The sequence below is a fragment of the Vanacampus margaritifer genome, chromosome 11, assembly GCF_051991255.1.
Source record: "Vanacampus margaritifer isolate UIUO_Vmar chromosome 11, RoL_Vmar_1.0, whole genome shotgun sequence".
Lineage (NCBI taxonomy): Eukaryota > Metazoa > Chordata > Actinopteri > Syngnathiformes > Syngnathidae > Vanacampus > Vanacampus margaritifer.
The window spans coordinates 10,067,658-10,091,188 of NC_135442.1; the positions used below are offsets into that span (position 1 = coordinate 10,067,658).

The window sequence follows — 23,531 nt, forward strand, 5'->3', positions numbered from 1 at the left end:
TTTAATGTCAGAATGAACAACTATATATTTTACAACACATTTAACTTTAAATTTCAATATTTCAACCTCATCTACGAACGACCTGGCACGTCCGTTTTTAATTATTATTATTTTTTTATGTGTGTGTGTGTGTGTGTGTGGGGGGGGGGGGGGGGTGTTAAGGTTCTCCACTTAAATCCCAGCTGCGACAAATTCCGCGCTTCAGTAAAGTTTGACTCTCACAGGCTTCCCTAGTAGCCTGTTGCTCCCAACAACAACATTGCTGAACTCAGCTGTCACAACTTCTGCCTTCGACTGCGCTGCACTGATTGACATTTGAACAATTAACTCTCCTCGCCGGCTTTTACAACCACAGTCACACACGCTACTACGCCGGGTAGTTTGTTTTTGTTCTCATTAGAAACCGCTGCAACCTTGTACCGACTTTACTTGACAGTTGGTAAGTTTTCACCGAAGAGTTAGCTTAGCCTTTCTTAGCATTGTCTTATTCAAGTGTCGGTATAATACTGAGCGAAACAAGGCTTGGTCTATAATACGAAAGAACAGTTCAGTAGACCAGTTTGCCTCGCTTGGAAGATGTCCGTGTATAATTCAGCAAACATTTTTGAGAGTGATGTGATTTGATTATTGTAGTCTTGCGTGTCAAAAGTGAGTAATGCACAGTATTTGCACCAAACGTGCAGCAACTTGATGCATGTTTGGTGATAGTCCTGACATGTCAGTAATGGTAGTAGTACCTGTTTTATATAAAACCCCATATGATCTCAAATCTTATTTCATAATGTGTTGTTTTCTGGTCATTTAAAACCTTTTCTGTATGAAATTATCTTTAAAAGCTGAACTGTGTATTTCCCATAGGCAACATACAGCTGCACACTGGCTGGCCATGATGCTGTTAAGACATGACAGAGGATTTCCACTTAAAACCTAAAAAACTTAAAGACTCTGCACTAAAGATGTCTTTCCTGTCCTTTGGAGTGGATGAATACTGAAGTGATGGAGAACAAACAGCAGAGGTATGTATACACAAAATGTATTATTTACTTGCCTACATTTTTTAAATAAATAATAAATCTGTATATTAATGGGTTGAGAATTTGAGTTATGGGAGTAATGTATCGCTCAGTCAATGTACACACAGCTGGAGACCTTTTATCAGACAGCAGCCCTGTCTGTGTTCAAAGATTCATGAATGAATTTGCACATTCTTTCCGTATTTACACAGGAAAGATAATGCTGGCGTTTTTAAAAGTTTGCATTGTTCCCTCCAAACACTGCTAAAACTATACACTTTTGATCAGTTTTAAGCTTAAACCGACCATAACTGCTTTTCTTACATAAGTTTTGGTGGATCTTGTGTTCTTCTCCTAACACTACTTGACTGAACTCTTTTGTGTTACATAAAAGCACATGGCTAGAGTTAATCCTTTGAACTAAGGTATGCTGAGTTTGGAAATCCTGTGTTGCTGTTGTGCATTATGTTATCTAGTTCTTGTTGTTCAGTCATTTGCAGGCGTTGGCCTAATCCAATATAAAAACAATTTTGGTCTCAAGACTACTGCGGTTTGTCAGGCACAGTACATTAATACTAATTACATTTGTAGTCTTGCAGAAGAGCGGGCCGGCGCACCTCCAAAGCGAGGAGTGCTCCACATTTGGCAGTCAGAGGGACCGAGTGAGCCGCTTAGCCCAGAAAGAGTGCTTCTGTCGCAGTGTGTTCTGCAGGTGGCCCTGGGAGAACATCACGGACTCCTGCTGGCACAGGGTAAGATTACGTTTCGATGAACTCATAATCGCAATAAATTAAAATGTCATGGAAAACATAACTTCAGCAATTATATAACTTATACAATATACATTAATCACATAGGAACACACTTTTCAGAGGACCAACTCCTACATATTTTTATGTTCAACAAGCATTTTGTTTATTTTGTAACATTCAAATTTCATTTTTATTTTTTTATTAGCTGTAAATGATCATCTTTTAAATTACAAAAAAAGTACACAGTGTCTGTTGAATCTATACGACAGTTTCCCTTTTTTGAATTCAACTACTGAAATAAAGTTTTCCATAATATAATTAGTTGAGATGTTCCTATGTACCCTGTAGATCATTTTTCAAGCATATGTGTATGATTGTAAGATACGTGTAGCCTTGTTATAAAGTTTTGGTGCTCTTTGCAATATTGGTAACTACAATGTGATTTTTCAAGCATATTTCTATTAATGTAAAATCAGCGTAGCATTGTTTCATAATATTGGTGCTTTTATTGTACAAATTTATCTATATAGTGTGATTTTTTTTTTAAATAGATATTTTTACAAGAAGTAGCCAAACTCTGTACTTGAATTGATTTATGCCTAAAAGTATTCCCAATTAGAAAGACCAATAACAGGACTGCCCCTCCATTAGTAACATGTAATTTACATAACTGCTGTTGTAAAAAGAAAACTGTAAATTGACTTCTGTTGTTAGATATCACTTAGTAACCCACCCAAAATATTTTTTAGATAAACTCACTTTGTTGTCCCCCCCCCTTCCTCCAGGTGGTCCCGTATATTCTTTTGGAGAGCTACTGTGGAGGGGGCTCAGCGTTCCGCCATCAGCTCCATTGTTGGAGGTCTCCCTGCGAGGGACGCCCGTGATCCATGTGGCCTGTGGTGGTTTTCATTGCGAAGCGTTGAGCGAGCAGGGTGCCGTGTATATGTGGGGGGAGAATACTGCAGGACAGTGTGGGCCAACTGAGGGGGATTCAGACTCAAGCGTGACTGGTTAGACATCACCTCATGTTTTTTTTTTTTTTTTTTAACATCAACATCTTTGCTCAAACTGTCTCGCATAGCATATTTGAGGCTCTGCGTTTGACTCCCTGTTTGTGTTAGTTGCAGAACCATACCCTCTGGCTGTGGTAGACAACGAGGTGGTTCCTCCTGTGACGGTTCGGATCGTGGATCTGGCCTGCGGTCGGGAGCACAGTCTGGCGTTGTCAGCCCAGAACGAGCTGTGGACCTGGGGCAGTGGTTGCCAGCTCGGTCTTGTCACAAGCAACTTCCCCGTCTGGAAACCACAAAAGGTCACTTGATGCAAAACTAAACTACAGATACAAGAAAGAGCTGTTTAAGTTTTCATGTGTCATCTATTTTCAATTAGTATCCTTTTTATATACTTAAATTCTAAATGATACTTTATAAAAAAGATCGAATAAGGTCATGTTAAAAAGGTCAACTGAGGGCTGTGCAGCAGCTAATCATATTGCAGTGGATGTGTCTTGCCTAGAATTCATGTGGGATTGATGTAGTCATTCTTTGCAGAAGATAAAGAATACTGTACAGTATGTGACTGTCTACAGTACGTGTTGCTGCATCGTTTTTGTTCAAATATTGGTTGCTTAAATGGTTGGTACACAGCCACATAGATGCTAATCATTGCCTATGTTAGCATTAGCCTTAAGCTAGCAGACTAAATGCCAGCTGTGTTGTTGTTTTTAATATAATTCTTGGTAATGTTTATTTTTAGTTTTGACAGTAAACTTAAAATGAGAATGCAGGCAGCAATTGTCTTTCAAGCCGAACAACAGCTTGTATCTCAAAGAACTCGTAAGTTATGTGGCTAGTATTTCTTGGCACCTCAGCAGAAAACTTCTGTAACCAAACCACATACAGGAAGTCCTGAACAGAGATTTGAATCCAGAAACTCTTACTAGCCACCAGGCTGTTATTATAAATGATTAACGATGACATCATCTTCTGGTTTAGGTGGAACACTTGTCAGGCAGGCATGTGATTCAGGTACATTCTCTTTTCCGTATATCGTCATCTAAACTTTCAAAATGAATGTTCTCCATTTCCAGTATTGTGGTTGTTATGTCTAACAGGTGGCTTGTGGGGCCTACCACAGCTTGGCTCTGGTCCGTTGTTTACATCTACATAACACCAATACTCCGAAAGCACTAGAGAGGCGGCCATCAAAGCGGGACGAGCCTTTTGCTGTTGAAGATGCGCACTACTGTCCACTTGGGGTGGAGCTAACCGAAAGCATGAGAGCAGAGGTTGAAACTGATCAAACACTTTATCCCAAAAAATCTGACGCATGCCGAAGCATTAAGTCTGCTGTGGTTTTAATTCTTAGACTTCAGCCAGAAGACGCTCCAGACAACAACAAAGGTTCCGGCCAGCTGGCATTGGACCTGAATCTCAAGCTGATTTATGTCCATACCTCTACAGCATATCTGACAATAAAGAGTAAAGTATTACAAAATGTTACATTCCTCTTACTTTCTCATCACCTTTTTTTTTTCTCACTTCTGCTTTTCTTCTGTGCCTTAGGAATGTTCCTCTGGCCGTTACGGAGAATGAGCCTGATGGACACGCTGACCCTCTAACCCAGACGGACAGCTGCACTACATCATACCCGCTGCCAGCCTTGACAGATAAAAAGAAACCTGCTTTGACTAATGAGCTGGAGCTTCACAACCTCCTCCAGAAACTCTCTGGTCACTCATTAGAGATGCAACATAGCAGAAGGCTCGGAGATGCAGACTCGCTGAGCAGTCACACCTCAGGTGGGTGGATAATAAAGTATGAACTATCATGAGAGTGATTTTGTTGTTTGTTCTCTCTGGTTTGCTAACCTTCCGTCTTTGCTGTCTTTTTTTTAATTTTTATTTTTTATCATCCAGATGATAGTTATGTCTCCTCGACTCCTTCGAATGATCTGCTACACACAAGTTGCGAAAATGATTTGACATTTAGGTAAGATGTGAACAAAAATGTTGACCTTCGTCTAAAGTACAGGGTGTCCCAAAAAATTCAAAATCATTTCATAATCCAATAACAGCACATTCTCACACACATTTTCTCAAATATTTAGAACAAGATTTTAACAAGTTTTGTCTTCAAATTTAAAACAGTATTCAAGTATCTTAATGGAATTTCTGTGACATGCTTTTGTCAAAATGACCCTTATTTGTTGAGCTTTGTATAATTGATTGCAAAATCTCTACGTGTAAATATGTTTTTTCAGTTTTTCAGCATGAAGCCTGTTTAGTTTTCCCAAAACATGTAGTGACTCAGATATTCACATTGTGTATGAAGTCACATATTTTTGGGATTGTATTTGTGTTACACGTCATTCTTAATCTTCTCTCCAATTGCAACAGTGAAGTGGTCCGGTCCTCCTCTCTAGTGGCCTTGGAAGAGGGTCCTCTGTGGAAGAAAAAAGTCATGCTGGAGCACAAGAGTTCCAGTCTGACAGACATTAACCAGAAAGGCAAAACAGGAAACAGGAGATTCTCCCTACCTGGAACACCCACCCATGGTAGGTAATAGTAAGAGCAATCTGATTAACAATTCTATCGAAATATCCATAGTTGTTGTTTATAAATATTTTTTTCAATTTTGGTCAAGCAGTTTTTTTTGTGGACAGAACATGCCAACCAACACACTGTCACAGTGAGACAGTTCTAATTTTGTGTATACCCTCAATAGTTTTTCAGTTCTTTGGTCTTTATTTAGTTGTATTTACCTTCTCTATCTGTGGCCCCTAATAGATTTTAGGACAGTTTGCAGCAGTGTGAAGGATCAGCTGTTGTAGAGAAGCAGTGTCCCCGCAAATTGACCGATCAGTAGCCTCTGCAGGGTCATGTGACTTAGCTTAGATGTGAAGGTGAGGAGTTCAAATATTTTTAGTGAGTCCAAAGTAGAGCTGCTGACCTGGGGTGGACCTAGAACACACTGCATGGATTATGCCATTGAGCCGACATGGGAAGACTTTGGTCGAATTTTGACTCCCTATTACTTCTGTTATGTTGTCGCCATCCACACATTCTTCACTGTGATATCTGTGACATTGAGTGTGTGTGGCTTTTAAAGACCGATTAAAGGCTTATACAACAAAAATAAGAGTGACCAACGCTGTACAAGATTGTAGCAGCTGCATTGAGCTGGCAAGATTATCATCATAATGGATATACAAAATAAGAGCGACTAGACCATGGGTCTTTAAACTGCGGCTCACTGTGGATCTCTTTTAAACAAAAACAAAAAAATATATATATTTAAAAAATTAATATTATTGTTTTTTACATCTTTATTTTAATTTTTTCAGATAAAATATTTGAATGATTTCATGATTTAGATTAAAAAAATATATATTAAAAATGTCCAAATTTTTAAGTTGTCAGAAAAATAGAGACAGGTAAAGGAGAAAGGAAAGGTAGATATATTTTTGAATACCATAAAATGTCCATGAAATTCCCCAAAATGAGAATTGAATTTAAAAGGCAGAAAGAAAGTGTTCAACAACCCCCCCATAAAATATCCCAAAACAAAAGAAAAGAAAAAAATACCATAAAATATCTTTGGAATTGACCCCCCCCCCACACACACACACACACAAAAAAAAGGTTAGATTTTTTTTAAAGGTAGAAAAGTAAGCATTCAAAAAGTAACAATAAAATGCCCCAAAACAAAACAAGAAATCCCGAAAATTACCATAAAACGTCCACAAAATTGCCCAAAATGTCAGAGATTTGACAGAATGGCAGAAGAGTCTAAACATTTATGTAAAATTAAGTCCGAAAGATAAAAGAAAATCCAAATTCTGAGGACGAAATGTAGAAGAAATAAGAATGTGTACAAATTGGATGCTGCTGTCATATTTTTGTGCTGTGGTGCAGCTTTAATTAGCTCTTGGGCCCTCAGCACATTTGACTAACACATTCCTTCATCACTATCTTCAAATGCTTGGACACATGATAAATGACACATTTGTACTTATTTATTTGGCCTAAATGGCTCTTTTGACAAGAAAGGTTGCTCACACATAGACTAGACAAACTAAGTTTGAGATTTTGCTTGGACATTTTTGCAATAAAAATATTCAAGTTATTCAATTAATCATTTCAGCCATAAAAGCTTCTATTCTCAATTGGCTCACATGCTTTTTTCCCCTCCTTAGCAACCACAAGGCGACAACAACATTGTGGAAGCAAGCCATCGTCTTTGTCACAAGATGGGTTTCCGTCCTTGGAGACGGAGGTGTGGAGCTGGGGCCGAGGGTCGGAGGGCCAATTGGGCCATGGAGATCAGCTGGCCAGGTCTGACTAGTTGCACACAGCACATTTCCTTTCAAAATGAAGGATTCTGTCTGAGATGTATTCATTTAACATTGTGTGTGTGTGTGTGTTCGTGTTCGTTCCCAGACTCCAGCCTCTTTGTATTAAGTGTCTGACAGGCGAGGAAGTGATCAAAGTCGCCGCAGGATCACACCATTCACTGGCTCTCACCGCTCAGTGCCAGGTAAGTGTCACACTCGGAAGCTTAACTAATGCTTTCTCGTCACCCAAAACCTTAACCTTAGCTGTCACAACTTATTTTTTTTTTTTTCTCCTCACTCACTCCAAAAAAAAAAAAGTTAAAACCAAAAATTGTTAAACATGCTGTACAACATTGCAGACAAAGCAAACTTTTATTGCAGGTCTACTCATGGGGCAGCAACATGTGTGGACAACTCGGTCACGTCAACAGTCCTGTTACTGTGCCGCAGCAAACTAAGGTATAATCAATATTTTTGATTTGATTAGTCATGCTTGAAAGAATTTTCATATGCTGTTCTATTGCTATACATTTTTACTCATATGTGTTTTAAGTATTCATTGCCTCATTCACTCCCAGCCATTTTCACTGAAGCAATCCCCTTCGCTCCCTTTTTTTTGGAAAAAATCTTTTATTTTTTATGTCTTCGAAGAAATGCTATATGACAATGCAGTAACTTGTCCTCTAATTAATTTACTTAAAGGGAAGTCAACTCAAAAATGATCCTTACAATAATATATTCTATGCGCCAGTGAGCGGCCATTTTGCCACTTGCTGTCAACTGAAAAATGACATCACAGTTGCTCAGGTAACAACCAATCACAGCTCAACATATGATTGCGAGTGAATGTCACATGACCACGTTGAGATGTGAATGGTCGTTACCTGAGTAATGAGCAACTGTGAATATCTTTTACAGCCAACAGGAAGTGACAAAATGGCCGCTCCCTGAGATGGTTAAAAACAGGTTTTTGCTACTTTGCTACACAAACCCAATATTAATCAGAATACCGTGTTTAGACTAGTGGGCTGCATAGAACATATTGTAAAGAACATTTTTGGTTTGACTTCCTCTTAGCTGCCCGACGGTCTTCGTGCATGGGATGTGTCGGCGGGCCAGAGCCACTCCCTCCTCTTGGCTGACGGAGACGATATCCAGCCCGTGCTGTTGTACTGCGGGCAGCAGCAAGAACCGAGGTCCAAGCAGAGTGAGACATCTAGCCGAAGGAACCGATCATGCCAGCGGTCACCCAACAGGGCTGAAAGTTACACAGTCCGACCCACGTTGATGCCCTTTTGCATGGAGGTGTGTGGACTCAAAGAAATGTGTTAAACCTGGAATGTGCGGTTGTTGGCAGGAATGGGGAGTTTTCTTGGCAGTCTTGTGGATTTTGAATTACAGAAGGAAAAAAAAAAGATTTTTGAAAGCACAGAGGACTTTAATGCAAGTGTATGTGCATTGAACAGCATTCCCACAAACGTTATTGTGATTTTTATTCTCCACAATTTTGAGACCACATCATTGAAGTCCCACTTTCCACGCCCACTTCCATACATACAACTTAACTCAACTGTTAAGTGCATTGTTCAGTAACCAGGAAGTTGCGGGTTCGAATCTCACCTTATACCAAATATATCCATGGCCATTATGGCTAAGTGATAAACATGTATACCAACTAACTAACATATCAATAAATGCATTATAATTTCACTGAAATGCATGCTAGCTTTTAGCATCAGATGACACTTTTCAAAATAAATACGCCATTAGCCACGAATTTGAACAAGTCAAGCTAGCTCAGTGCTTAGAGCAATTGCCTGCCACCACCACAGAGAACCTGGTTTCAAACCCCGCTTGGACTACAGTTTGGTACTTAAGTAATTTACCTTTCAATTTACTTCATAAACCTATGCATTAAAATCTTAGCATTCAGCTAATAGCATTCAGCTTTTCATCAATTCTCTATACAATTTCCTTCCAGTTTGTTAATTGCGTTGATGATGTCTGTCTGTGTGCATAGATCGGTTACATCAGCAGCGTGTGCAGTGGTGGTCACAAGTGTGCGCTGCTGGCCAACCACAACATCTCGGGTCTTATCTTGGCCGTCCACGAGCTGGCTTCCATCGAGAAGAAGTTTTACTGCTGGTTGAGCAGCGTCAGGAAAATGCTTCTTATGCCTGTTTTCAACAAAGGTGAATGAGTATCTGTCAAATAAATTGACCCTATTGACCCTTGACAAAAGCCAGGAATGTTATTGAGACATCTGGGAACTGCTACAAGCCTAATGATGTTAACATATATCTTGTAATGATGCTGCTGTTATATCAAATGTGTTCATGTTCCCCCGCAGAAAATGCACGTCCATCCCTCGGCGAGCCCTGCACTCGTCTCTTCCTCTCCATCTACAAAACTTTTGTTCATCTGAGCATCCTCATTGGTCAACACTCGACGTCGCTCACCCATTTCCTGCACAACGTGCTACGTCGAGATGTGGCTTCACTTCACCTGCTCACGCACACTCAACACTTCCTTGACATCTATACCGAGTAAGGTCGACTTCTAGGCGCTTATTATATTGTGTTTTATTGACTGCGTGTTTATTTTGTCTGTTTCCATGTAGGTATTGCAGCGCTGTAGGGGACTTCCAGGTCATGGGTGGATTTCAGTTGCTTCATAAACTCTCACTGTAATTCTCTTTATTTAATTATGATAGGCGTGTCATATTCATCAGTAATGTAGGGAGGGTTGTACATGTCACAAAACATACAAATGGATTCTCCACATCTGTGTGTATGTTGTCCAGTGAGTGTTTAGGTTCCAAGCAGACCAAACTTGCCCAACTTTCTGAACTGGATCCATCAGTCAGCGGCGACGCCGATCTGGGTTCCTTGTTGTACCGGCCTATGCAGCAGCTCCTGCAGTACAGTCGAGTCCTGCTCGCACTGGAATCCTGCTATGACGTGGTAAGGCTGAAGCCCTCCATTTTGCTGTCACACACAGATGTCAAATCGAGCGTGTTTATGCCGGTTTGCTTGATAAATACGATCTTTCCTGTCTGATCAAGAATAACACAATTAATATCAGAATCATGTTTTCTATGGTACACATTCTGACATGTAAGCAACTACCAAATGTCTTTTTATTGCCCCCTAGCTTACAACAGAGTATCAGTCCCTCCATCAGAGCGGTATGAAGTACGAGTATCTCTCTGCGACACTACTGAGGAGGAAGAAGGAGGCTGAAGCCACTTTTCTCTTCTGGAAGACTCACTCCGGGAAAAACATGGTGATTACAACATGTCACTTTTTGAAATACATTTTAGTGCTAAAAAATTTAGTGGCCCCTTGCATGAGATAATGCTCAATTTTGATTGACAGGCACAAGACTCACATATTTTATTGTGATTTTTTTAAATTCTCCTCACTTTTTTGCAGAGAAACAACTCCCACATAATACTTCCGATTTACACCGTTCAAATTTCAACTTCCTTCAAAAATTCCATTGGATATCATTAGTTCCATTTTTCCATCTAAATGAATGGAGAGTACTTTGAGATAACACTTTTCCATATAAATTTCAACTTGCTTCAAAAATTCACGCCTCCCTGGTTCAAGTGTTCAAGTGTTTTTATTTATTTATCTTTCAACTAAAATTAATATTTTGTAATTTCCACTTGTTTTTATCTTTCAATTTACTTCAAGAGCAATTGCCTGCCACCACCACGGAGAATTTGTGTTCAAACCCCGCTTGGACCATATTTTAGTACCGGTACTTTCAATTAACTTCATAAGCATATACATTCAAGTCTTAGCATTTACCTCTTAGCATTAAGCTATTAGCATTCAGCTTTCAGCATCCCCACAAAATTTCTGCAGAAATTGCACTTAGTCTAGTTAATTAGTTACTGTTGTACATCTGACTTCAAAGATAATGATGATGAATTTTGACTGACACTGTAAGAGATGGGCGTTAATTTTATGGCGTCGGTTAAAGCCTCCTTTAAACTAGCAGTGTCTCTAAAGGGTGTGACTCAACATGTCAACCATTTTTAGTGCACCGGTGTCACATGCCTGAAGTGGAATTAACATTATTTACTGACTTTTTCAAGTCATTAACATTCACAAATTAAATTAACACACATGCTTAACAATGGCAGAAAAGTAAAGCTTTCATCAGCGACATGCAGCTGAGCATGAATACACACACAAATGCTTGACTGTGATTTCAGGAGGGTCTGCGTCTCCCACAGCGTCGCGTGTTATGTGAAAGCAGCAATCGAACCCTGACCCTGCAGGGCGCCGGACGCTTCTCCAACCACTGGTTCATACTGTTCAACGATGCGCTGGTTCACATACAGGTATACACGCAAACAAGAGTATGTGACATACTTGAGTAAGTCTTTGGCATACAGCCTAAACACCCTGCAGACTGAAATGTATCCTTAGAAAAATTTGCCCTGTTCCAATTTCACAAAGGTGGGTTGCATTCCAACCATTGACACGCAAGAGGAGTGCACAGTGATTCTCACAGTGTATAGTGAAACAATCACTGCCTTAGTATAGTTCATTTGTTTCTAACTTAAAATCAGTACATTTTGGTTTAATCTGTAGAAGCTGTTTGTTTTAAAACGTTTTGTTTTAGGTACAAATTTCTATACTCTTTTTGAAGAACACTTATATATGAAATGTAGAATTGAATTGAGAATGATCCCTAAATTGGGGTTAGCAAACAGTAAGCATAATTTCAAATCAAATTCAAATTGCAGGAAGTGGAATTGAAATTCCGTAAAATTTTAAGAAATTCATGATGCAGTGAATTTAACAATGAAACGTTACTGTATTTACCCCATACATTTCATAGTTAGAATACTTAAATATAATAAATGGTCAAGTTTAGTAATTGATTTGTATTGACATAAATAACATACTCAGATAAAACATAATTAGAATTGTAAAATAGTTTGACATGATTCTAGACCAGCACTTCATTTCCCACAATACCTTGCTTTAGCTAAGTCTTTAAAATGGCTGCCTGAACATTTTGTTTGGTGCACACTAGTGAATACACTCTGTCTCATTCTCTGATGGGTGATGAGAATAAGTTTCTCGAAATTGCATTGAATTCAGTTCCACTTCCTGTCATTCAAATCCAATTCAACTTGTCACTTCAAATTCAAATGTATCCATTGAATTGAATTGTATTCTGATGTGTGCACATCCCTGATGCTTAGCATAACATAGTAGTATGATATACAACTAACCTAAGCTACATTTGGTCGTCATAAAGAGCACAGCACTATATATAACAAGAGTTTAGAATATTCAGAAAGCAATTGATTTTCTCCATAGTTGATCAAGGGAATTTAATCGAACGCACAGGTGCGTCTCAAAAAAGTATTTCAGGAACTCAAACTTGTATACTACATTTATTATAGAGACTCATTCAAAAAAAATAAAAAATTCACCTTTGCAAGAAATTAGAATGTTACGGAAGAAATAATTAAGCAAAAATATTTAGATATATTTCTATACAGTATTTATGTATACACCTGTACATTGTTGATTGATTTCCTTTTGGACTCATAGAACGGTAGTTGTGTTATTTAAAGTGGATTTTGAAATTGCATTGTGCCTTAGCCACACATGTTAATGCAATCCAATGTATCCGTTCCCCAATTTTTTAAATTTTTTTTTTACCCACTCAGCGCGCCGCTCCTCCAAAGAGCCTCGTAAGTATTACAGTATGTGATAGCAGTTCATCAAGCTCTGTGCTACAGCAGCATGGGTGGGCTGGTCTGTGCGCAGTATTCACACACAGGATGTTGTGGGTCACTTATCTTAAAACAGGACTGTATAGAATGTTCAATGGACTGTTCCGTTAAAAAAAAAAAAAGAGAAGAAGATGGAATGTTGTTTATCATAACATTAGATGTACTTAGTTGCACACGATTTTCTTAATTTTGGATTTGGTTGGTAATGAAACAAATAGTTCATGTGTGTGTGTGTAAAACTGAATTCGCATTTAACATTACATACGTCCTGGATTGAGATTTGTTTTGTGCATGAAACGCTGGTGACAAGCCTGGAGTGTTTGCATCAGAGGTGCCAATATGTCCGTTTTTGGATACTGTAACACAAAGTCTGTCAAGCTCTTAAACTCACCGCTGCAGTGTGGCTGGCAAACTTCAAGTTCAATTTATTTCCCCTTGTCTCGTGGTTTTTCTCCCAGTTTTTTGGATTTGTTTTTATTTTGATATGAGTGTGACAGTTTGTGTACAGTGTTTCTTAGTGTTCCAAAACTTAACATTTACAATCATAAAATTGAATTGAGATCACAAAAGGAATACACCGAGGAAATCAAATGTACAAATTCATCATGAAAAATAACCCATACGGCTCTTTCCAGTTCTCCACTCATCGTGTCTACCCTGTGAACCTTTTGTGGGTAAAACCACTTCCTGAAAACAACAGCGGATGGTAAGTTTGGTGTTTGTATTTGATTTGATATGTTGTTACATGGATGTTAACTTTGTAGATGAAAACCTTTATAGACAGATGATTGACGTCACCCATTAATAAGCGTTATGGATGAATATATACAGTAGGTCCACATAGCACATTCAAAATAAGTATATATTTGCGGTCCAATAAAAACTAATTAAGCCTAACAAGCAATGCAAACAAAACACAAGAGCAGAATGGGAACATTTCTACCATGATTTATTTGATGTGTCTTCAGCTATGCCATCAAAATGTCATGCCCAGAAGAGACCTTCATCCTGGTGGCCTCAACACCACAAGAGAAGGTATGTATGTTTTTTTTCCATCTGTACTAATATTATCAGGAGTGTCTCGCATAATGGGATGCGGCCATTGATAAATGAGTAAGTAAACATCATTTTACATACATAGTTGTACATACAAATAAAACAAATATGAGTGTGTTGTTGCATGAAAACTAGCACACAATTGCTGTGTTTATGTTGGAATGTTGTATTGTCTTAAATTTATACTTGTTTCCAATATATACATTTGAATCACGTATTCAGTTCATGCTCAGGCTTTATCCGAGAAAGGCTCATTCACTCCCAAGCAAGATTAAAAATAAACCTTTGTCTCATATGACTTTATGTCACTCAACATGCGTCTTTGGGTTGTTTTTGCACTCACCGTGTAGAACAAGTGGCTGCATTTTCTTAATCAAGAGGTGGACCGGGTGCTGAGTGGTGGAGGTCAGGGTTCATCCCCAGGAATAACAGCAATGTCCCGCACGGCCTCCTATACATTCACGGGAGAGGGACGATTCAAGGACGGGCAGTATACTGGGAGCTGGCTGGCTGGACGAGTTCATGGCAGGTCAGAGAGTCATACCTGTGGTGTGCATTTGACACATTGAGCTGAGGAGAGGTTTGGTAACGAAAACTGAATTTGCTTACATTGTTTAAGTGACACGATTCTGCTTATTTGTATTTGAAGTGACAAATATATATAAAATATATATATAAAAAAATAAAAAATATATATTTTATTTTATTTTATTTATATATATATTTTTTTTTATATATATATATATATATATATATATATATATATATATATATATATATAAAATATACATATAAAAAAAAATATATATATTTTATATATATATATATATAAAATATACATATAAAAAAATATATATATATTTTATGTATATATATTTTTTTATATATATATTGTGTATTTACAGAGGAACAATGAGATGGCAGGATGGACGTACCTACACTGGGAACTTTAAAAATGGACTGGAGGATGGGCAAGTACATCATTAGTGCCGAACTGATGTGAAATAGCTCTCTAGATTTCTCTAATAGCCCGCCGGTTGTCCTTCCAGCTATGGCGAGTGCATGATTCCTGACAAACTGTTGAATAAAGCAGGTTGCTATCAGGGACACTGGCGGGATGGCAAGATACACGGCTTTGGCATCTACAGGTCAGTTTATTGTTTGGTATTGAAAAGGCATGGAGGTGATCCCCCATTAACACTCTTTTTATTGCTTTTTGCCAGTTCAATTTAAAAAAAAAAAGAAGAGAAGAAGAAAGAAACCACTATGGTGCATATTTGTATCTTGTTAGGTGCTGTTGAGTTTGTTTCTATTATTGTTGAATTAAAAAAATATGTTTTGAAGGTATGCTACCGGTGAGGTATACGAGGGCTGCTTCAGCGATGGCCAGCGTCACGGCTACGGAATGTTGCGCTCAGGCAAGCTGGACAAGACTTCTTCAGGCGTGTTCATTGGCCAGTGGGTCTGCGACAAGAGGAATGGATATGGCGTCTATGATGACATCACCAGGTCTGATAGTCTAGACATTTGCATACCGGATTTTGACATGTCACAAATAATTTTAGAGTTAGTGGCAGTCTTGTATGAAACGTGACATACACGTATATTCAGAGTAATTGCGTGTTTTTTAAATAAAAGTCAGTCAAAGGGCTGGTGTGTGTATAATTGATATGGTATGAATTGAATCCCTTTTCCTCAGTGGTTTATCTTGCGATATCAAGTGTAAATATAGTAAAGTAAAGTTACGACTGTAACTGCGATTTTATGAGTCCTGGACGACCGCCAGATAGCGGTGCAGAATGAAGGAAACATTCAGTGCTTGAAGCACCGCCATCTGGAGGTCGGGAGGGACGAAATTGAACTCAAAATTAAAAATCAATCCAACACAATTAACATTGCTGATATGTTGAATAAATAATAAATGCAGTGTTGTATAATGCAAAATATTGAATATATGGCCAGCAGCAGTTGTGTACTTTTTCAAGAACACAAAAAGTGGATATTTTAAATTGTACTGAACTTCAAGTAAAGGACATTTTCTGTAATAAAAATTTTAAAAACGGTGAAAACCTCAACAATTCTATTCATACAGTAAATGTTTAAATGCTGCTAATTCAGAAAAAAACAAAAAAAGCCTAACGGCATCTTTCTTCAATTTGCTCCCAATGCATTTGCTTAAAGTCACTGAAGCCAATCCCCTTCGCTCCCAACTGTTTTACTGGATTTTGACTGATTTTGTAAGGCCCACAGAATATTGTGTTCTATTGCTATAAAAACATGGAACCTACCAAAAGAAAGATTAGTCTTTTTCTTCATCAGGAAAAAAAAAGTATATTTCTATCTGTTTCCGTTTTGCAGCAATTAGCATTAGAATAAAGCCAAGTTTCATCATTATTCACAAATCTGTATAGAATGTGGGTAAATTAGCTTTTTTTCATCATGGCCCTGGTTGATCTCTTTTGCTCTGCTGCCACCTGCTGGCCGTTTTTGTAATAACTACCAATTCCTCAACCGTTCAGTGCAGTTGAGAGGCTGCATCAAAGCCTTCTGTATGCTCCAGCATGAAAAACGTATAAATACGACTTTGGGACACTTGAATCATTTAAAATAGAACGTATTTATACATTTTTGGGAACAAATGAGTTCATATCTGAACAACTGTAAATACCTGCGCATGTCTTTCTTTGGAACAGCCATTAACAAACAAGTACAGATTAGAAACGTCTCTGCCATTGGCTTTACATTTTTAAATACACTTATAACCACTTATAATTTTTTATTGTTAGAAATAGAATTATTGCGGTTGTATTGATGTCAACATGTGACTTGCTTTCCTTCATTTCTTCTAGAGGTGAGAAGTACATGGGAATGTGGCTGGACGATGAGAGGCATGGGAGCGCCGTGGTGGTGACTCAGCACGGTGTTTACTATGAAGGCAACTTCAGGGAAAACAAGATGAGTGTAAGTGTCCAATTGGATTGACTTCACTGTGACAAATGCATCGTTTTGATGATGCGGCATGTCCGTCCTCTCAGGGTCCCGGTTTGCTGGTATCAGACGATGACACGGCTTTCCATGGGGAGTTTTCCGAGGACTGGAGCGCCAACGGGAAGGTAGAGGACGTCGCTTTCCTTTGTCAAATGCTTGCGCTACTTGGATGGGATTTTTGACAGGTGCTTGTCAATTATTCCAGAGGTGCGACTGGAATATAATCATGTTACTTTTGCTCTCAGGGTGTTTTGTCCCTTGCAAATGGTGACACTTTAGAGGGCCATTTCAGTGGGGAGTGGAGCGCAGGCCTGAAAGTGGATGGAGTTTATACAAAACTTGCTGCTGATGAGATCGAAGACAAGGACAGAAAGAATTTTATGTGAGTTTTTAGTTGGAATTTTATTATATTCAGTGCACAACGTGTCAGCCAGTCTCTCTCATTTCATATCATCTTTTCCCATTAAAAGTTGTTCCATCCTCCCAAAAGCATTTTTTTCCAAAGTAATAAATAGCGTTCTATAATATTATACTTTATTTTTTTTAAAAAAAATCATATTAATTACAATTAAATAGAATTAAACTTTTTTTTTTCCTCTCACAAAAAACTATTTCTTATGAACACTTTGTCCGATTTTCAAAATTCTTGCTGCGTTGTACAGATTTTCTTTTCTTTTTTTTTTTTTTCTTTTTTAAATCCTGTCACATTGCTACTGAAAGAGTTATACACCGTGACGCTGGTGCTTTTTGATTGCCCATCAACATAATTTTTATTTTATTTTTTTAGTGCTAAGCTCAACAGACTTATCAGCTGAAGCTCAAGCTATGTGGTAATTTTAAATGCTCATCATTCACTTTTTATTGGCCAAACTGCGGCTCATTGTGAAATCAGTTGAGCTGAGTTCACTTCCACTCTTTAGGGCGTGTATCGTGAATCTTTGCTCACAAGTCAAAGCATAAATAGACCAAAACAAAGTCTCATATCGCAAAAGACTCGTAAGTCACCTCACTCATATCCCAAGGCACATTGAAACTTAAGTACAAGTAAAAACATAAAACAGGATATTTTAATGTTTACATGCTAATATACTAGTCATGTATTTTAATGCTAGGTCGAATTTTCGGACAGTCTACTAAGACTACTTTCACTCCTCTCATAATCTTATTTGAACTGGAGAGCAAATAGGAGCATTATGACTTGAGGCCACTTGGTGGCAGTAATGTGCTTCCAAGTGGCCCTTTTACTAGCCAACATAAATAAAGTTTTATATAAGACAATGAGTAAGAACAAAATAATTCAGTACCCTTCCACAACTTGCACCTGCTTATGAATACTTGCATTAAGTGAGGCAACACATTGTGGGGGAGAAAACTAAAAACTAAACTAAAAAACACCTTTTTAATAAATGTACTGTTGTTTGGTGTTTTTCCTTCTTTTTTTTTTTTAAATGTATTTTTCTGTTGCATCCACATGTAGCAGGTTGGGCCAGTACGTTGTTTCGGCAGATGAGAGGTGGGTGTGCGTTTTCGACGAATGCTGGCGGCGACTGGGCTCCGACGTTACCGGCAGAGGAGAGAGGACAACAGCCTGGGAGAACATTGCCGTTTCCATTTCAAGTGCACGTCGACACAGGTTGAGACACAAGACAAACACAGATTTATATTTACACTTATGTTGAAGTTTTTGTTGTATTTCTTGGTTACTGCGTGTAGCCCGGACCTCAGCAGGTCTCAGTGCAAAGTGCTGGAGTGTTTGGAGTGTATTCCTCACCACGCGGATGCTGTCACCACCACAAGTTATGACAACATACGAAAATACCTCACAAAGGTGTTTTAATTATGACCAAGGCATGCTTGTATGTACGTGTGAGCTTCTTTTTTTAAAGCTTTTTGTGTGCATTCTGTCTAGGCATGTGAGACCCCGTTCCACCCTCTGGGCTGGCTGGTGGAGACACTGGTGACCGTCTACAGGATGACCTACTTGGGTGTGGAGTCAAACCACCGGCTGCTCAGGGAGGCTGTGAAGGAGGTGCAGGCCTACATCAAACAATTGTACTCCATTGTCAGGTAGCTCCATCATCCTGTTTTATTAAATGTTATAAAAGGTCATATATAATGTTTAGTCCTCAATATAAATGAGTTAGACCCCTTTGAGCGTCACAGAACTGATTGTGTTCAACTTTGGAGGTTTCACTGTACATCAAAAGTGCAGTATTTGTAATGGTTCACATTGTCTTTGTATTTCAGGTTCCTGTTTCCTGGGTTACCAGATGATGGCAGTGTCCTACCAGATACTCCAATTTCTCCATGTAGGATCAGATACAGCTCATTTACAGAAGAGCCAAGGTGGGTGTACCTTGACGACCACACATGCACGCGCATATGACAGCAAGTGTGACAGTTGGTAATATTTGGCTCGAAATATTTTTCCAAATATTTACAGGCCTGCCATACAAATGGGTTCATTTACAAAATTGCGGCATGTGCTCCAAAATTGTTAACGTGTTTACGTGAAGCCCTGACTCGTGGTTCTCCTCCCTCAGCTTTGTCTCTGTAGTGAGCTGCTCTACTCTGCTCCTCCCACTGCTGCTCCCTCAACTCTATCAACCTCTCTTCGTGTTGTACTGCCTTCACGACGAACAACAGGAGGCGCAGTACTGGGATCGCATCATCAGGCTCAACAAGCAGCCCGATCAGTCCCTGCTCAGCTTCCTGGGCGTTCAGCAGTGAGTGTTCAGCAACATCAATCGTCATATTGGTTGTCACGTACGGACTCGTGGGTTGTGACTTTTTTTAATTGTCATTTTGCATACCGCATACGTACACACATCCACCATCGAAAGGCAGTTTGCAACTGCGGAGTACTGTCCAACCTAAGACACACTTAGGACCGCCCCTACATTTGAAGAACATTTAATGATGCATTTCATGCTGACAGTGTCTGCAGCATGAAATAAATATGAGAGTAGAGGCTTTTGTATTTATTGATTGACATTTATTTCTATTTATTTATTTCCACTTTTTTGTTGTTGAATTTTTGTTTTTATTTATCTTTATTTATATATATATTTGTTGTTGTTTTTATTTCCATTTATATTTATTTTTTAGTATTCAATTTTTAAATTATATTTTTATATATTTTGAGTTTTATTTATTAATTTATTTTATATTGTGGCATTTTTGGTCCTCCATATATGTATTATTAAACAACAATTAGCCTATACTTAACGGTTAGCAATCGCGATTAGCATTAGCGCACTAGCGATTACCACTTAAGGTAAACAAACACTAACATTTAGTTCACACATACACCATTATACCTACATTACACATGTAATAGTGTCTTACAAGTCATTTACGGACGATGCTTCAACATTATTCCATGAATAAACAAGGGTAGAGCTAGCAGTTAGCTACATGAGGTTAATAACTTCCTGTCGATGTCTTCTTCTGGGCATGTTTAGTGCATGACTGCCCTCTACTGGTTAAGTGATGAACTTTTTTCCCCCCAGCCCTACAATTTTTGTCACACCACTACTTTTGAGTGTGTCTGTTGTACATACGGTAAATGTATAATTTACCAAAATTGTTAAAGGCTAACAGGACTAAAAACTGAATGTAAAAGTGCCATGATAATACACATATGGCAAAATGAATTACATTAAAGTTACAATTCTTTTATCGGTTCTCATTAGCAGTGCATGTGTACTGTACATATACAGTGTATGATCGTCTTTTTTTTTTTTTTTTTTTTTTTATAACTTACAGAAAGTTCTGGCCAAAGTGGATGTGTGTTCTCGGGGAGAAAAAACAGGTCAGTTATTTGTCATGCACTGATTCCAGTCACTTCTGTTATTTCAGTCACACAAGAGATATATGACCAAATTGTTTTCCCAAGTTTCATAATTTATCATGTCTGTAAATTACTTTAGAAAAAGCTGAACTCTTGCTGACAGAAATAGTCAGATAAAGACAAAAGATTGCTTGTTTCATTTCACCTCCCAGATTGTATCCAGCAGCAAAGACGTCAGCTTTGGCAGCGCTGTCGAGACACTCCAACAAATCAGGTAGCTTTTATTTACCTCCTAAATTGGGCGCACAAAAACTGATGCTAGCCCGGCACCTTATGCCCCCCCCCCCCCCCCCCGACACGCTCGCAGCACCACTTTCACCCCCTCGGATAAACTCCTGGTCATCCAGAATACTTTTGAGGAGTTGACCCAGGAAATCAAACCCATGCAGGACGGCAACTTCCTGTGGTGCATGGATGACCTGCTCCCTCTCTTCCTTTACATTGTGCTCAGGGCGAGGTACACACACACACACACACACACACACATAAGAGGATGGCGTGGATAGAGCTTAATACATTCATGCCATCATGCCAGTTTGGAAAATTGCTTTTATATCCGTCATGGTGCGTATTCTGTTCATTAGGATCCGAAACCTGGGAGCTGAAGTGAGTCTGATAGAAGACTTGATGGATCCTAACGTTCAGCATGGCGAGCTGGGACTGATGTTTACCACTTTGAAGGTGAGCGACGGCTACTTCTTTACGTTCTAGTGGTCTGGAGGTAACACGGCTTAAAGTAGTGCTATGGCGCTGCTCACGGCATCTGTGTTTGTGTGGCAGGCCTGCTACATGCAAATCCAGCTGGAGTCAACAATATAGCAGTCAACGGGACACACTGAAGCCCCAGTTCAAGCTACTATCCAGTACAGTACTACTAACAAGTAATAATTTTTTATTATTATTTTTTTTAGACAAAGGAACCACTTTGTAGCTCTTGCTTGAACACAAACATACGCGCACACACGTCTCAGGGATTCCAAGTGCAGATAAGACGTTACATTCTTTGTGAATGGGAGAAAGACAAAAAGACCATTACTACTGATAATTTGATTTTTGTGCATGTTGTAGCAGTCAATTATTATTATTTTTTTTAGTTTTTCACTGGTTGGGCAGAATTCTCGCATATCCAAATCCAAAATCACAAATTTTAAGGAGTTCAAAAAAAAAAACTGTTTTGATGTACTTAAACTTACCAACCATTATTCGATATTGCAAAAACAAAACAACCCAAAACATCTAGAGTTTCAATCTTGAGGCAACTGAAGGCCGCACGGCTCCCGCAAGAGTGAATGAAGAGGCGGAGTTTTACAAAACTTTCCAGAAAGAGTTCAAGAGTTAATAGATCTTGTTCTTAAGCTATTTTCAAAACTTTAAATTTGTTTATAATTTGTAAAAAATAATAATAAATAAAATATAATAATGATAATAATAACTGACGACTTGGGGATAGACCAATAATATTGATTTGTTAAAAAATATGTAATGACCATATTTGGACATATGAGCTTTCCGTATGACAGAGATGATGTACAGGTGCAAACCAAATGAATTGTATTGTAGAAGAGTTCATTTATTTAAGTAGTTCAATTCAAAAAGTGCAACTTTTTTTTTTAGCGATTCATTAAACACAAAAATGGACAATCCTTTTCAGAATGCTATAAATAATTGTTCTTATGTCATATTGTAATTCATCAAGCTGGTGAAATTAACTTTTTGGATTGAACAACTGCAATAAATCGTGTTTTTCACAATATGCAAAATGATTGCGGAATAAGCACAGCATAAAGATATAAATGCTTACAAAGGGAACTCGTACTGTATAATCCTCGTTCAGGTTTTAATTAATGATGATTCTATGAACTGTCGGTTGAACGCATTTCATGCAATTGGTTTTCATTTTTTGTGTCGCTATCTTTTCATGGACTACTACTGCGCTTTTGCAAATGAACAAAATCAGCACTTTTTCACCTCGTTAACGTGCAATTGTCGTTTGTTACACACAACCTATGAGCTGCATCAAGTATTTACTAAGTATGCATCACATTTCACTGTTGAATGTACTGTAAAATAATATTTGAATACTCTACACGCAAGCAATCTTCTGTATGTGTTACATTTACATTTGCGCACTTACTCATTTTTCAAACACACAAAATACATTCCAGGGATCATCACAGTAATAATGCACGTGTCATGTATCGCACCTATCACGCTCACAAGTCAAAAAGTTCACACACATTTCAAATGTGCTAGACTGTGTACAGTGTTCATCGGATTATTTTTAGCATATTGTCATGCAAAATGTAGTAAACAAGAGAACAATCCATTGTCACTAGAGAAATAAAGAATATGTATTTGTCTAAAAATATGTCCTAAATGAGCAATGAATAGGATTTATAGTATACTTGAGATGATTATTTTTGTAAAAGCAGATTTAACAATGTAAAATGTTTGTAATGTTGCTAATGCACACTAACACTTTTAACATTTCAAATGTGTGGCTTGTGATCGACACCTTAATTAAATGATTCATGTGATTTTTTGCATTCGTGTCTACTTTTTATTGTTAACATGTAGATTAAATGTTCAACCTGTGCATCATTTTAGGATTAACATAACTTGATTCATTTTCAATGGCCGGGCTACCAGGGGTACAGTACCACCTGCCACCATTAGGGGCGCTGTAGATAGGGAACAGAGTCCCCTAATTCGAGAGGTTTGCACCCAAACCTCAAAATGTATGGGGTACGATTTCAGGAGCGACC

General features: G+C 38.3%; 1 protein-coding gene across 3 annotated transcripts; it reads left to right on the forward strand.

Annotated features, from left to right (window-relative positions):
* The first annotated feature begins 242 nt into the window (after positions 1 to 242).
* Positions 243 to 23,303, forward strand: LOC144060139 (alsin-like). 3 transcript variants are annotated; one of them, XM_077579359.1, is made up of 41 exons: positions 243 to 439; positions 859 to 1,016; positions 1,605 to 1,765; positions 2,551 to 2,775; positions 2,887 to 3,077; positions 3,760 to 3,792; positions 3,879 to 4,052; positions 4,133 to 4,245; positions 4,330 to 4,565; positions 4,683 to 4,755; positions 5,163 to 5,320; positions 6,962 to 7,100; positions 7,206 to 7,302; positions 7,481 to 7,558; positions 8,177 to 8,404; positions 9,120 to 9,291; positions 9,450 to 9,645; positions 9,720 to 9,785; positions 9,903 to 10,062; positions 10,253 to 10,384; positions 11,328 to 11,456; positions 12,804 to 12,827; positions 13,505 to 13,575; positions 13,838 to 13,904; positions 14,276 to 14,454; positions 14,831 to 14,896; positions 14,975 to 15,073; positions 15,270 to 15,434; positions 16,775 to 16,886; positions 16,961 to 17,038; positions 17,159 to 17,295; positions 18,391 to 18,546; positions 18,627 to 18,741; positions 18,823 to 18,980; positions 19,161 to 19,259; positions 19,457 to 19,639; positions 20,682 to 20,727; positions 20,919 to 20,980; positions 21,074 to 21,223; positions 21,351 to 21,447; positions 21,547 to 23,303. In XM_077579359.1, the coding sequence occupies exons 2-41, from the start codon at positions 982 to 984 to the stop codon at positions 21,583 to 21,585; spliced, it is 4,899 nt and encodes a 1,632-aa protein (XP_077435485.1). In that variant the 5' UTR covers positions 243 to 439; positions 859 to 981; the 3' UTR covers positions 21,586 to 23,303. The 3 variants fall into 3 exon arrangements, with proteins under 3 accessions (XP_077435485.1, XP_077435486.1, XP_077435487.1); XM_077579360.1 differs by having other exon boundaries at positions 18,394 to 18,546; XM_077579361.1 differs by lacking the exon at positions 12,804 to 12,827.
* Positions 23,304 to 23,531: the final 228 nt, after the last annotated feature.

Bases quoted from the DNA above. Each gene is read 5' to 3' on its own strand.
- LOC144060139 (XM_077579359.1), top strand. From the start codon at position 982: ATGAATACTGAAGTGATGGAGAACAAACAGCAGAG. The intron at 18,742-18,822 runs GTGTTTTAATTA...CATTCTGTCTAG, and splicing joins TACGAAAATACCTCACAAAG to GCATGTGAGACCCCGTTCCA. The intron at 21,224-21,350 runs GTACACACACAC...TCTGTTCATTAG, and splicing joins TACATTGTGCTCAGGGCGAG to GATCCGAAACCTGGGAGCTG.